The sequence below is a fragment of the Gymnogyps californianus genome, chromosome 2, assembly GCF_018139145.2.
Source record: "Gymnogyps californianus isolate 813 chromosome 2, ASM1813914v2, whole genome shotgun sequence".
Classification (NCBI taxonomy): domain Eukaryota; kingdom Metazoa; phylum Chordata; class Aves; order Accipitriformes; family Cathartidae; genus Gymnogyps; species Gymnogyps californianus.
Window position 1 is genome coordinate 9,142,507 of NC_059472.1, and position 14,468 is coordinate 9,156,974.

General features: G+C 39.8%; 1 protein-coding gene across 1 annotated transcript in view; it reads left to right on the plus strand.

The window, feature by feature from the left end:
* KCNQ3 (potassium voltage-gated channel subfamily Q member 3) overlaps nucleotides 1–5,953 on the plus strand; it is a 200,260-nt gene extending 194,307 nt beyond the window's left edge. Inside the window, exons 13-15 of the mRNA XM_050891800.1 lie at nucleotides 1,073–1,171; nucleotides 2,973–3,057; nucleotides 4,526–5,953. Of these exons, the coding sequence (XP_050747757.1) occupies nucleotides 1,073–1,171; nucleotides 2,973–3,057; nucleotides 4,526–5,263 (922 nt within the window). The 3' untranslated portion in view covers nucleotides 5,264–5,953. The remainder of the gene's footprint in view (nucleotides 1–1,072; nucleotides 1,172–2,972; nucleotides 3,058–4,525) is intronic.
* Nucleotides 5,954–14,468: the final 8,515 nt, after the last annotated feature.

Sequence of the window (14,468 nt, forward strand, 5' to 3'; positions counted from 1 at the left end):
ATTAATGGCCTTTATGGCACAATTAATACCTGTTTAAACCAGATGCCTTCATTTGATCAGTTGAATCTCCCTTACTCTCCCCCAAATTTTCTTCACTGTTTTGACTAGATCTCCACTGATTGTAACTAGACAAAACCAGGGAGGTGAGTCCTGCTCATTGGGTCCATGAATAGCAAGATGCCATAGGAGTTTGATGAGACATTGACTGATGGCCCAGCAATGCCTAGCAAATATCTAGCTAGCTTTGTGAGGCCTTGAGCTTTTTTAAGTTCCATTTTCAAAACTCCATGAGGCACCATGAAGCCATGCAATGTACCTGCATGGATTGTCTGATAATACAAATAACTGGTCTGTGGACTAGTGCTGACTGATACCTGGTCAGTTTGGTGTGTGGGCTGAATGAACAGAGGCTTGCTTGCACCTGAGCAGTTGATATGCCAAATGAAAGAATATATTGATATAGTAAAAGAGTGTAATTAAATGTACCGGAGCCTCCCAAACAATCCTTTTGGTTTTGTTCCAAATAAAAAGCCAAACACGATTCCTTGTGAAACTTCATTTACAGTTATATTTTTCAAATCAAAAGAATAATTAGTAAAGACAAAAAAAATTACTGATAATTAGGCACAATAACTGCTAGAAAGTCAATGGTTTATTAAGAGTATCAGGAATTGCCACCTTTAGCCAAATTCTGATTTTCACTATCCAGCACAAAACCTGATGGGTCTCTCCTGACATTTTTAGGAGCAGCTGTTATTGGAGTTTTTTTGACAATCACACTATTTAGTTCCTTTGAAGGAAATGAAGTCATGTGTTTCAAATGTCAAAGTTTGGAAACAATGAGACAGATAATTACTTAATTACCATGAAATTACCAGATAATTACAATTCAATGTATTGACTGTGGACCCAGAACAGAACAAACACATCATGATCCTCAATATATTACTAAATCAAAATGTGCTTCCTTTTTGAATCTTTACTACTGTTTGCTGTAGAGATGCATAGCATTTTTTATCATGTGTTAGCATTTGGAGATGGACTTATGCAGTTGCACTTTTCTTTTTTTCAGAGTAGATATGATTTTTACACCTGGACCTCCATCTACTCCCAAGCATAAGAAATCCCAAAAGGGAGGAGCTTTTTCTTACCCTTCACAACAGTCTCCCAGGTGAATTTTTTTATGCTTAGTATTTTGCACAGACCAAAACAGAAATAAAAAGTTCATTCATACCAATAAGCATGACCTTCATTCATCCAGCCAGTACACTGTTATAGTAATGATACTGAGAGGGTATGTATGTTGCTACAAGATATATATGTCTAAATGTTGAGCCAGAAAGACACTAGCTTCCCTAAGAACAATGTATGATGGAAATCCAAACTTACTGGCTTCTTAATTGGCCAGCTCAGCTTCTCCATGGTTTGAAAATGTGATTTTATATGAAATATATACATTTTATTGCTGATGTGCTGAATTTCTAACATTCAACTAGTAAACCCACTTAAAAACTCAATAAAAATCACTAATAGTTTGAAGGTAAACTAGTTATCTTCCTGAAGTAAAAAAGTTTTGTTATAGCCCCCACCAAATGGCAAGCACAGAGTTTTAATGATGCTGCTTTTAAACCAATGATCGGTGAGAATTACTGAAAATAAATTGCAATACCAGGTTTCTGGGTGTGAAAGTTACAGCATGTTATTGTATTGCTGCATTCCTGGTAGCAAGAATTCAATAATAAATGACACTTCTTCTGTTATTTACAACTATCAATCTGTCAATAAATACCCATGAAGAACCACACAAGACCATCAACAATCTGTCCCCAAAGCTGTTATGGTTGCTCAGAACAAAAGTAATCTTACAGAAAATAAATTAACTTGGCTCTATCTGGTTTATCTCACCCCGTGAAAAATCTAAAAACATGTAAATGTGAAGACAGAGACCTACATATATGGAAGAGGCAATGATCATTTTGGGAAACAAAGCAGATTGCAAAATTTGAATGAGCCCGTATCATCAGTAACCCAATGTGCAAAATCTGACATGTTTTAGATATAGTTTCTGATTTAGTAAGATATATTCACAGCTATATTTTGAATTTTGTCAGAAAGAGAACTGGACCTGTTAAAACAAAAGTTTTAGGGTATATTTGTTCTAAGTCATGTTAAAGAACAAGTGCTTAGAAATTGTTTTTCTAGACTTTGACATAGGTTATGGAAAGACATAGATTCCTTTGAGGTTGAGTTTTGATAAAGATTTAACTTGATAATGACCATCTTAGATCGCATGAAGTTATAAATCAAAGTTCTTTAGTTAAGCAGAGATCATCTTCTTACCTCCTGAAGTTAGTCCATCTGATGGACGAGCAGTAGAAAATTACATAGAAGAAAATTTATTCTGGAATCTACTTTAAATCTCCAGGCCAGACTGTCTCTTTTCAGCATTTCCAGTCTCTGCCACTTACTATTTGGTTTAATGAAATTAAGAAAAAAAAAAAACCCAAACGCTCAGCCTTGAAACTCAGAATGAGTCTTTAAAGACACTAATTATAAAGAATTAGATTTAAAAACACACGGCCATCTATAGACCCACTATATAGACTATCTCAACATTTTTCACAAACCTGAAATTATTCCACCAAATCTGAGATTAATTTCACTTTCATTTTGAACTTTTTGTTTGCACTTGTTTTTTCTTAATCTTTATCTTAATTTTGAACCAAAATAATTTTAAATTAAAAATCAAGAATACATTTTTTTAGAAATGCATTTGAATCACATAGAATAGACTTTTACTCCTGTTTGTGTGATAAATAACTAAATTAAATTTTTTCTTAAATGGGGCTCTAAGGAGCTATATGAATATACCACCAAGATGGTAATTCTGTTTTCTGACACAAATTACTTACTGTGATGCGAAGAAAAATTGAACATGAGTTCAATTAACATGAGTTATTAATTCTTTATAGAAATGATCCATATGTAGCCAAAGCATCTACAGCAGATACTGAAGACCAAAGTATGATGGGCAAATTTGTTAAAGTTGAACGACAGGTATGTAATTTCATGACAATGATGGAGGCTGAGGCACTTGTACAGAAGTGATAAAGCTGACATAAATCCTGTATGAGTCTTTGACTGACCCAGGCAAATTTGTACTGTTGGTGATCAAGACTCACACAGATCGTGTACTAATGATCTTGTACAAATGAGCACAAAACTATGTTGCTAGTTTTTCATGAAAGAATTTAATTAACTGGGAAGTGTGCATTTTGAAACCTGTTGAATGAATGTCATTATATATGCCAGCAAGACTCTAACCATGATGTTTAGAGGGGACTTTTTCATTCCCTTAAACTCCATACTCATAGAATCATAGAATGTTTTGGGTTGAAGCGACCTTAAAGATCATCTAGTTCCCACCCCCCTGCCATGGGCAGGGACACCTCCCACTAGACCAGCTTGCTCAAAGCCCCATCCAGCCTGGGCTTGAACACTTCCAGGGATGGGACATCCACAACCTCTCTGGGCAACCTGTTCCAGTGCCTCACCACCCTCACAGTGAAGAACTTCTTCCTTACACCTCATCTAAATCTACCCTCTTTCAGTTTAACGCCATTACCCCTTGTCCTGTCACTACATGCCCTTGTAAAAAGGCCCTCTCCAGCTTTCTTGTAGGCCCCCTTTAGGTACTGGAAGGCTGGTATAAGGTGTCCCCTGAGCCTTCTCTTCTCCAGGCTGAACAACCCCAACTTTCTCAGTCCGTCTTCACAGGAGATGTGCTCCAGCCCTCTGATGATCTTTGTGGCCCTCCTCTGGACTCGCTCCAACAGGTCCATGTCTTTGGTCCATGCCATCGTGTCTGGTTTTTTTGTTGTGAGCACCACCTTCTTTTACAGGGTCTGGCACTCAAAAAGATTGTCTCCACAGGTATTTTGGGGCCTTCTTTGTGCATCCTAACCTATTGCTTAGCAAGTCAAGACACTGTCATTTTTAAATACGTAACTAAGTAAGATGGAGGCAAGTGGCATTGATTCACATCAATTCCTTTCACGGAGTGTAAATGTTCAGGCACAAAGTACTATCAAAAGAGAAAGGAAATTAGTCCTAATATTTAACCCTGATGTTGGGGGACTATTAAGAGTTAGAGAATAGGTCTGTGTGCAAAGGTAATTCCATCTGTTGTATGCTGGTAATAGCTTTTTACTATATGGTGTCAAGACTTTGGTCATAACATTGTAGACTGCTGTTGGATACTGGACTGGCAAATATCCAGCAATGTTAAGAATTTTTTTTGGCACGGTTCATAGGGATGGGTCTTCTTAATCTGAGGCAGTTAGAAGATAAGCTGGCATCCACTGCAGTCTAGCTTCCAAGGGAAAGTCATGATTATCCTATAGTTACCTTCATGACCAATAAAGATGGCAGCACGCCATTGCTGGGAGCAGTGTATGTATGGAAGCATTGACACTCTTGTTGAACAACTAACTTGAGACAATATCATGACATTGGTATTTTTCAGGTTAATGACATGGGGAAGAAACTGGATTTTCTTGTTGATATGCATATGCATCATATGGAACAGCTGCAAATACAAGTCGCTGAGATAAGTCCATTGAAAGAAATTGCTTCTCCTGCAAAGGAGAAGAGAGAAGAAAACAAATATTCTGAATTAAAAACAATAATATATAAATACACTGAGCAGTGTGCTCATGAAACTCCTTACAACTTCCAGCAGGTTCCGGTCAACAAAGTCAGTCCTTATGGTTTCTCAGCACATGGTCATATGACTCATTCACAACCTTTATCAATAGGTGGGCAAAACTCTGGCAAACCGCAAGCCACACCTTCCTCAACTTCATATGCAGAAAGGCCAACAGTTTTGCCTATATTTACATTAATGGACTCCCAGGTTAGCTACCACTCTCAAGGAGACCTACAAAGCCCTTACTCAGATAAGGTGTCTCCAAGGCAGAGAAGGAGCTTAACAAGAGACAGCGATACTCCATTGTCCCTTCTCTCCGTCAACCATGAGGAACTTGAGCGGTCCCCAAGTGGCTTCAGTATCTCCCAAGACAGAGACGACTTCCCGTTTGGCCCCAATGGTGGATCAGCGTGGATGAGAGAGAAACGCTACCTAGCAGAGGGGGAAACGGACACAGACACCGACCCTTTTACACCAAGTGGCTCCATGCCTTTGTCTTCTACAGGAGATGGGATTTCAGATTCAATATGGACCCCTTCAAATAAGCCAGTTTAAAAGTGCGTGTGGGGGCAGTCACTGGTTGACTTCTCCATGTAATGTAAGCATACTTTGTATATCTCACTTACTCTACACCCAAAGCTTACTAGTTCAAAACACCAATGGCTGCATAAGATGCATGTGATATTAGTGGTAGTCATTCTGCACCATTTCATACAATTTACTAATGCAGTTTTTTTCATGCTACCAAAACTAAGGAGCTTAGTTTTGAGCATGGTTTGCATGACTTTACCCTATATAAATGGTACAGCTGATTTCTTCTATGATACATACCTATCTGATACTCTTCAATACAACAATGGTGAATTGGTAACAGGCAAGATACGGTGGTCCCTGCTACAGTTTGTAAACAGAGCAGCAAAGTAAAAATATTTTCAGGAGCAATATCCCTTTGTGGAAACATAATGTCTGAATCCATTTTCCAATATAAGTAAATCAATCCCGAACCAACCTAGCCAAGAATGTCTAGTTTTCAAAGCAGGGAAAAAGCTGAGTCCCAGTAAATGACCTTACTGAAATGGTTTTGTGAACTAAATGTTTCTCATGTGATCTCTTATACAACTACCCATGAAATACAATGTCAAAACAAAATTAAAGGTAGAAATTAAAATTATCAAAGCCACCTCTTGAGATTGATCATAGGTATTCATTTATTGTAAAATGTAAATATAAATCCCTCAAACTACTTTGATAATCTTCAGTAGTGTTTATAAAATTGCTCAAAGCATGACTACAATGCTATTTTGTAGAAAATCTTTTGCTAAGCCCATTTGCTACTTATGGGGCCAAATTTTCTTTCTGTTCCAAAAATAAGGTTGTTCAGTGTAGGGAACTCCAGGTTTTACACTCCACTCTTTTATTGACTTATGTGCTGCTAAGTAAGCTGCATAATGTAACTGTGCCTCAGTTTCCCAATCTGTTAATTGGGAGTTATACTTCCGTACATATACACAGGATGTAAGGCTCAATTCACTAATATTTGCCAAGCACTTTGAGCTCCTCAGATGTGCAGAGTATCGCTCTTCTGTTCCCTGGGAGTTCCACAATGTGGGATGCTGCCAGGATCTGTTTCTCTCCGTTTACTGTTTCTCTTGGAAATGGACTGCTCCAAATCCCGTGAATGTGTGCCATATTTAAGATCAATGTGCAAATACATAAATACCATTTTTGTCACCTGTCCCTGAACAACAGAGGGATATGTATGGTCCCTACGCCTCAGCCAAATAATTTTTAATGGGAATTGAAAATTATGTTGAGGGAGAGCAGGAAAACAATCCAACCCACTGGGAACAGGGCAGAAATGAATCGAAGATCTCACCACTACAGTGGGGATGTAGTATCTACACAGCTAGTGAAGCTAGCCTGTTGAAATATCCTATGCAGGATTCATCTAGTGTCAATCCAGGTGTCCATGAAATAGCGTCTATTTGATATCAAGTTCGATGGCTATGCACTCTTTACAGCTGGTGGAAATAATCAGTGCAGTCGGCGAGCACAGGGTACAAGAACCAAGGCACACATCAGCTTTAGGATGAGATTGATCTCATCTTTAACTCAATTACCTACAATGACCAAATTTCAAAGGGAGCAGAAGGTGACTTGCTTAGATGTCAGATGATCAGAGACACCCACATCAGTGGGAAGGGTCTCACCCTTGCCCCACTGGTCCAAGGTGCAACCTCTCTACCATGGCTCATACTCAACTCCTGTTGAGAATGACCCCTGTCACTCCACACAATGACTTCACCACCACGGCTAGAGCACTGACCAACAAAGACACAAGGATTTGGCCCATGTAAGATGTTAGAAAGTGGACTTTCTGTAGTGACTGCTTGCATTATACTGCAGCTGCACAACTGAGCATCCTTGGCACATCCAATCAGAGCACAAGAAAGAGATACACTTTACTGGGTTTCCCAGTATTTACTGGGTATTGCACAGGCCTGGATAGAGTGTGCTTCAATGGAAGATACCTTGTTGGGCTTTGCCCACTGTAGTAAACTTCATGTTTGATTCCTCAGTATCGTTGACATCTCGTAACAGTCATTCCATCCAAGGAGCTTCTATTCTCTTTCAGTTGTAGGCATTGCCTTCATCTTCATTGTTTATTATCTATTGAGAGAGACATCTAAAGGATTAGGATTTTCTTACTTCATCTGCTTCTTCAGCTAAATCATGACACATCCTTCTGGGACAGATCTTCAGGGAGAAAAAATTGCTGTGGTTACTTGAGTAAATAATGCAGACCACTTACAGCCTTTGAAGACTGGGCTGAGTCCATGGAGCTGTTCTGAGGCCAGTAACTGTGATGACATGAGGCACAATTTTGGTAATTACTTAATTGACAAAATAGCCATTGACCTGAAAGATAATCTGTGTTTGGTGCAGTTTCATGGCTAAACTTGAAGAGAATAAAACTAGCTGATAAAAGTGTAATTCATTATAATTTGGCGTATTGAGAAGAATTCTTTGGCCATCAGTGATTCTTGGAAATACCTGTATTGCACCTGCTGTAGGCTTTCTGATATAGCAATACATGTCTGTGGCAACTTGTGTGATTTAACCCTCACATGACAAATTAATGAAAAAGAATGAAAACTGATTTTAACATTACTAGACTTCTTCTGAAATTGGTGTAAGTATATGCTAGACAAGCCTGCTTCACTTTTCTTATATGTCAAGTGCCTGGCACTCCTACTGATTTCATTTGAGTTTGGCCCTTCTTAAAATGCTTTCTAGATCTGAGAAATCAAAAATCAAGGCAGCCAAAACCCAAGTGCAATCTGAGAAATTTGTTTGTGAATGTCTTTGACAGTGGCTATGCCATGCAGTTCCCTGCCCAATTCGCCCTCAAATTCTTCAGTTCAGGTTTCTAATCTCTCCCGTGCCAGGTCATATAAAGGGAATCTTTTCTCAGTATTAACCCTGGCTGAAAATCCATAAATCACCTCATTATAAAGGTATGTTTGTTCCAAGAGAAAATCCAAGCAAGGGCAGAGACTTGGATGAGTCTTCACCTGCACACAGAGTGCAGCCCCAGAGGAAGTGGGATTCGGGCTGCCCTGCACTGTGTACGCTTAGCAGCTGAACTGCCTTCAAGTTATCATTTTCTGTGGGCTGTAAGCATCAATTTACTACATGCAGCTTAAAAGCAGCAGGTCAGGTATTTGTAGCCACGTCATGAAATATCTAATGATGTGCTAACTGGCCAGATAAGGTCTGCCTCTTCTTAAAAGGCACTGGTGGTAAGCTCAGCAGCGGACATCTCTGGATCCTCTAGAAGAGACCCAAGAAGAGGGTCAAGGAAGGTCTGATTAGCTTATTTTAATATTACTTTTTTCTAACACACTTCTTTGCGCTGAAACCAGTCACTGCTCTGTTCAGAAGGGGGATGTACTTAGCACACTCTCTGCTTCCTACATCATCTGGATTAAAAATAGGGTGTGTATCAGTTCTGCTGTCTGTGCCGACAACAGATATGTGTCAAGGTGTCACCAGCAAGGTGACATCTGGAGACCATCCCTGATCTGGGATGTGCACACAAACTTCATCAGACTCCAGTTCAGGTTGAGTCCAGGGAGTGGCATCAACCTTGGAACCGCAGTTCACGTGCCTACCAGAGATACTGGACAAAACAAAATAAAGCATCTGTGAGTATTGACCCTGGCAACGTTTAAAAGGTCAGGACCTGTTTTGCAGAATAGGTTCACCACATACAAGGAATCATTATTCACAATTTCACTTGAGAGAGGCATCTGGGTCAATTCTTCATACTAGGAATGGATTAGATTTATCCCTTCTTCCATTTGTGTGTGACATCTCGGTTTAACAGATATCAGTTTTGTTTGGGTCTGATCTTCCTAGTGTCTAGACTGACACTGACACTTTGTTTACGTATAGTTAAGTTAAAGAGAATTGACCATTGGAATCCACTCTTTGCTGACTTAACTCCTACGGGTGACCAAGGATTCATTTCAGGCCTTGAGATGTTTTTCATAATCAGAAAGAGTGGGGCTTTCCTCTGCTCTTATTGAAGTCAGTAAGAAACCTTCTTAAATTGATGCACTGGGAGCAGGACTGGGTCCTAATTTGCCTTTATTTATGAATTTCCTTGTGAAAGACAGCGCTGACCTGGAGACATTTTTCTTAGCTACACTTTTACGCTGATTTTTCAGTCACTAACGAACAACATACATTTGGAAGTTTTTGAAAAGGTGAATCTGTGTTTACATTGTGTGCCTCTCTTTGCAGCATTATTACCAATCACGCTTCCTCACTTCAGATTCAAACTGAGAATATTTCATTAAGGCAGAAGTGGATGTTTAGCTAAAGTATGCAGGTATAGAAAATGGGGTTTATGCTCCATTTAAGGAGTTGGTCCTTTAAAAAAAAATCTAGTCAGGTAATGGCTGTTGTCCTTGCCTTGGCTTTTCCCTGCACTGAATTAATCAGTCTGGCTCCAATCAAAATAAAAGGGAATTTGGCACGTGGAGAGATTGATTGAAAACTCCCTAAACTGACTTTGGCTATATTTGCTCTGGTTTTATCTGTAACTTTGCTGCATTGTTACGGTTCAGAGTGGAAATAGTTTTAAATTTTTCTGCTTAAAATTGTGGCCCAGCAGCGCCGCAAACTAATTCCCACCTGAACCCGTGCGTAGCGGGGCTGCTGACTTGTGGCCTTCAGGCGAGCACCGTGGTCCAATCAGTTTGCAAGATCACAGCCTAAAGCATCAGAAAATGCAGATTCAGGAGCAAATTCAGCCCTGCTGGGAGCCCAGTTGTTGCAGGGGTGTCACGTCTGCTTGTGTGAGAACTGAATTTGTCCTGCTTAGTGCAGAGCATGTGAGACAGAGCTGGATCTTGATTCCTTGCACCCTGCCGCCCCACCACTAAGCTTTAGGTGCCTCAGAGCTGCAAACCTAAATTTTCTGCAGCACCTCACAAATCTGGTGTGATAGAATTTTTTCAGGAGCCCAGCTGAATGTGGGTGTTCACTTTTGAAGACCGTTTTCAGAGGTGCAGAGGAAAAAGGGGCCGTTTTCAAGTGTTTTTAGCTGGGCACTGTGGGAATGAAGATCCTGAGTATCACTGTTGCTTCTGATTATTTAGGCTGTAAGATTTGATCCTTCCCAATTCAGCTTTTAGTAGCTTCCCTCTGAATTTAAGTGAAGCAAAATACTGGAAGTGGGATCCTATTGCCATCCTCAAGAATATGCTGAGACTGAAGGTTACATAGCCAACTGCATTTTGTTTTCTAGTTATGGCATCTTATTATTACTAGTATTTGTGCCTTGCTCACTGAAATTTTCTCCATGCTACAAAGATGCTTTTCAGATTCTGGCTGACAAGGGAACACAACTTTTATACAAGTGGCCTTTAGTGCTCTTTATAATATTATTTATTGTAATTTTTAAACTGTATGTGTAATTTATATTCTGGCACTGTCCAATATTTGAACAACTTTAATATGTTTATTTCAATATATTATGCAAACAATACTTCTTAACTGATTTTTTATGTTCTGTCTTTAAAAACTGCACCACTTATTAATAAATAGAAATTTCAATTATGATGTGGAGGAATTTACTTTCATTTAAATCGTGATATCTTCACACGTATTCAAAGAACACAGTGTCAAATGTACCCCCAGCGAAGAAGACATTGGCAAAGATCCTTTTGACTTCATCTATGCAGGACTGAACTCATAGCTACCAGTAGGCTTTACCTGGCTTCCACAGCCAGTCCTGTTACAATATAACACACAGGAGATCCCGTTATTTGTGACTCCTTTTGATTTAGTGGCCATGTAACTTACCTGGCTTTGATCATATGTGTGCGGGAAAATGAAAACTAGGGAAAAATACATTCATATGAGAGACATTAACGTGCTAAAATATGGTGAAATTGCACACAAAATACATAGAGAACATAGTAATGGCACAAGGCTGCTCTGAATATCCTCTGCATGGAATCTAACAGCTGGCAAGAGGGTTAGGTTGGGAGTTCAGCTGCCTGAATTCTGTCCCTGGCTCTGTTGCTGCGTTGCTGTGTGGTCTTGGCCTCGCATCTTCAGCTGTCTGTCCGTCTTCCTGATGTGTAAAACCACCAGAAGGCTGCTCATATGCCTCCCAGCAACCCTGTGGGACAGTATGAACTAGTTAAAATGTCTTGTCCTCTTACACAAATAGGAGGGCATTACTGAGGAAAATTCATCTCAAACATCTTTTCTACAAACGGTTCTGTTTGTAGTTTTGGCTGAGGATAGAATTTTAATAGTATTAAAAAAAAATATATATATATATATATAAGGTATTTCGGTTTTTTCTCCTAGCTGCTGGTTTGGAAGTTGCCGTGTTTCCTTGGAAAAGGCATGGAGTGTGCATACACATGTGCACAACTAAATTGGCTTGTCTCAGAGTATTGCAGGAGGATTGGTGTGTGTGGAAGGAGAGGGACGTTGTACAGCCTGTCCGGCTCAGTGGGTGTGATTTCTCTCAGTGACAACAGTCACGTAACAGTTCGATATCAAGTCGAAGACAGCAGTCGCTGTTCTTGTTAGACCCCTTTTGCAATGAGTGGAGGAAAATCAGCACTTTTCAGAGCATGGTCCAGTCAGTCCTACATCAAATGACTCACTGCCTCTCTCAGATGATGCCTGTCTCTGACTGTCATTTTTCTTAACTAGAGAGTTGAAGATGACCAGCTTGGACAAAACCATATCTTTCAGATTGCTAAACAAGATGAGGTGAATCCCATCCTATCAGTTCAGAAAGAAGGCTGAAGGGTAATTGTCCTGAATGAGACAGGAAGAGAGCATGTGAAACATCGTGTCTTCCCAAAAATATCGCTGGACCCAGTGAGATATTTGTAAGGCATTCCCTGTGGCTTCAGTGTCATGATTGTCACCAAGGAACCAGCTCTGCTCAACACTTGAAATGCGACCTAAAAAAAGGTTTCTTAAATGTTTGTGGTAGGTAAAAAATTATTCAGCAGTTATTCCAGTTTCTTATCCCACTTCTATATCCCTGTAAATTGGGAATAATTAAAAAAATCCTGTAGTACTGCAACATCCAGTTGTGGTGGTTTTGGTTTGTGGTTTTGGCTTTGTTGTTTTTTTTTTTTTTAAATGGAACAATTTAAATAGGATCAGTGCCAAGCTCTTACAGCCAAGTTCTATCATTTTTTCCAAAGATCGACACTATTTTTTTAAACTAATACACCAGAGTGTGGAATTCTGAATCTCTTGGGTTCAGTTTTCCACACAGCTCTAAAAACTACATACAACACTAACATTTTCTTTATTCCCTACATTTCTTTCAAGGCAAACACAAAGGTACTTCAAATGTTTCACATCCTTTTATAGACAATATTACCGCTCATTATCATTACTTACTTCACAGTGAATGTCCCAGTTTGAACTGAACAGCAACTGCGCAGCACAATTCTTTTGCAAAGAAAAGCAGACAGCCACAGCAATGACATTTTAATGAGTATTCACAGACACAGTAGGTGAACCACTCAGCTTTTCTTCACCTGAACTGAAATATATTGCATTAAAATTTCCCCTTGGCTGTCACCCAAATACATAAGCATGCCAAATCACTGGATTTCAGTAAGGTGCTGGGTCTGATCTTTTAAGAAATGGATTCTGAAATGGCAACAAGATGTGATACCTATCATCAGGCAAAGCCCTGCTTATATCCAGGGAGTTTTCCTCTCCTGCAGGCTCTGCTTACATCTATACGGGACTGCTGAGGTCGTATATAATTGTCCCCTACCTGAGCAGAGTAAGACTAAGACTTAACAGTTTAGAAAGGGTAAATATCGATGTATCCAGTATGTCACAAGCAACAGTGTCAGGAGTGGAAGTTTCCCAGTGTATCCTTCTCTTTCTTCTCAGGATGCTTTGATTTTCAAGACTTTGAGGAGTCTTGAAAACTAGCCCAGATAAAAAGGTCTCTTGATTAACAGCATCCTCTTGGATCACAGAGAAGGGAAGGAATCAGGAGAGCCAAGTTCCATGGCACAGAGCAGCAGGAGAGCTAGACTGTCTTTGAAGAAATTGCCCTCTAAGATGATTTTTTGAGGCATATTGTCATGATGGCTTGTAGCCCAGTGGGCTTGGGACAGCACCACAGCTTCTCTCCTGCTCCCTTGTGTCAGATGCAGATAGTCAGCAGAATATAGACTGGGGATCATGAAAAAAGAAGGAGATGAAAGATGTGCTATGAATGTTTTGACATGTTTGATGGGACCGGTTATGTGTCTGACATATTCTATCAGAAATAACAACACTGGATAAATCATTAAATATTTTCTGAAGTAAGTTCTGAACTGCTGCAACTTCTCTGTATCTAATCAAAGCTTTATGAGTCTCTAGATTTACAAATGCCGAGTGCTTGATCACTAACTATCATCTTTGGAAGCCCCAAAGGAGCAGTGCAAGGTATTGCGCAGGTCTGTAAAAATCTCATGGGGTGTATGTGTCTTCTCTGCATAACACACAGAGAAGAAAGCAAAACCAACAGGAGTGCACCAGAGATGAACTGGTTTTGAGATTCAGTATATTCCCTGCAGTTCCCATTTTGCTTTATAGACAGGACAACAGAGCTATGCAGTCACGGTGACAGCAACTGTGCTCACTGCTTTTCTGGAGAAATATTTACGCTATGGATGAACATTTGGTGGCACAGCTCTGCAGAGAGATGATTGCAATGGCTTTGTTCTCTTCAAGACTGATCAATAAGTATATCTCAGTAAACATGTTTTGCTCTACCAACCTAGGCAGCTCATCTGCCTCTGCTTTAATTTTTCTTGCCACAACATGCCAACAACATTGTTGCGGAATAGAGTAGCACCCAGCTACTCAGTTCTTATGCACTTAATGCATCTGCCATGGGGCAAGCAATGGCAATCTTCAGCTGATGAAATTCTGGGTGTCCCTGGTGCAGAAACCTTGGCCCATTTAAACAAGTGAAACAAAGTTCTGGTGACAGAAAAAAAGTGTTTCTGAGGAGCATCGTCTTTCTAATTTTCCAGCTGAGGTGAGTTTCTGACAAGGAAAACGGCAAAAGCATCTCATAGTCCTTTTCCACATCAGCTGTGATAACTTCATGCCTATTATCACTACATATTTTCACAACTTCCATGCCTCCTTTTTTCCTGTCTCTCTCCTTTTCCTCCCTTAAGAATGTGCTTGA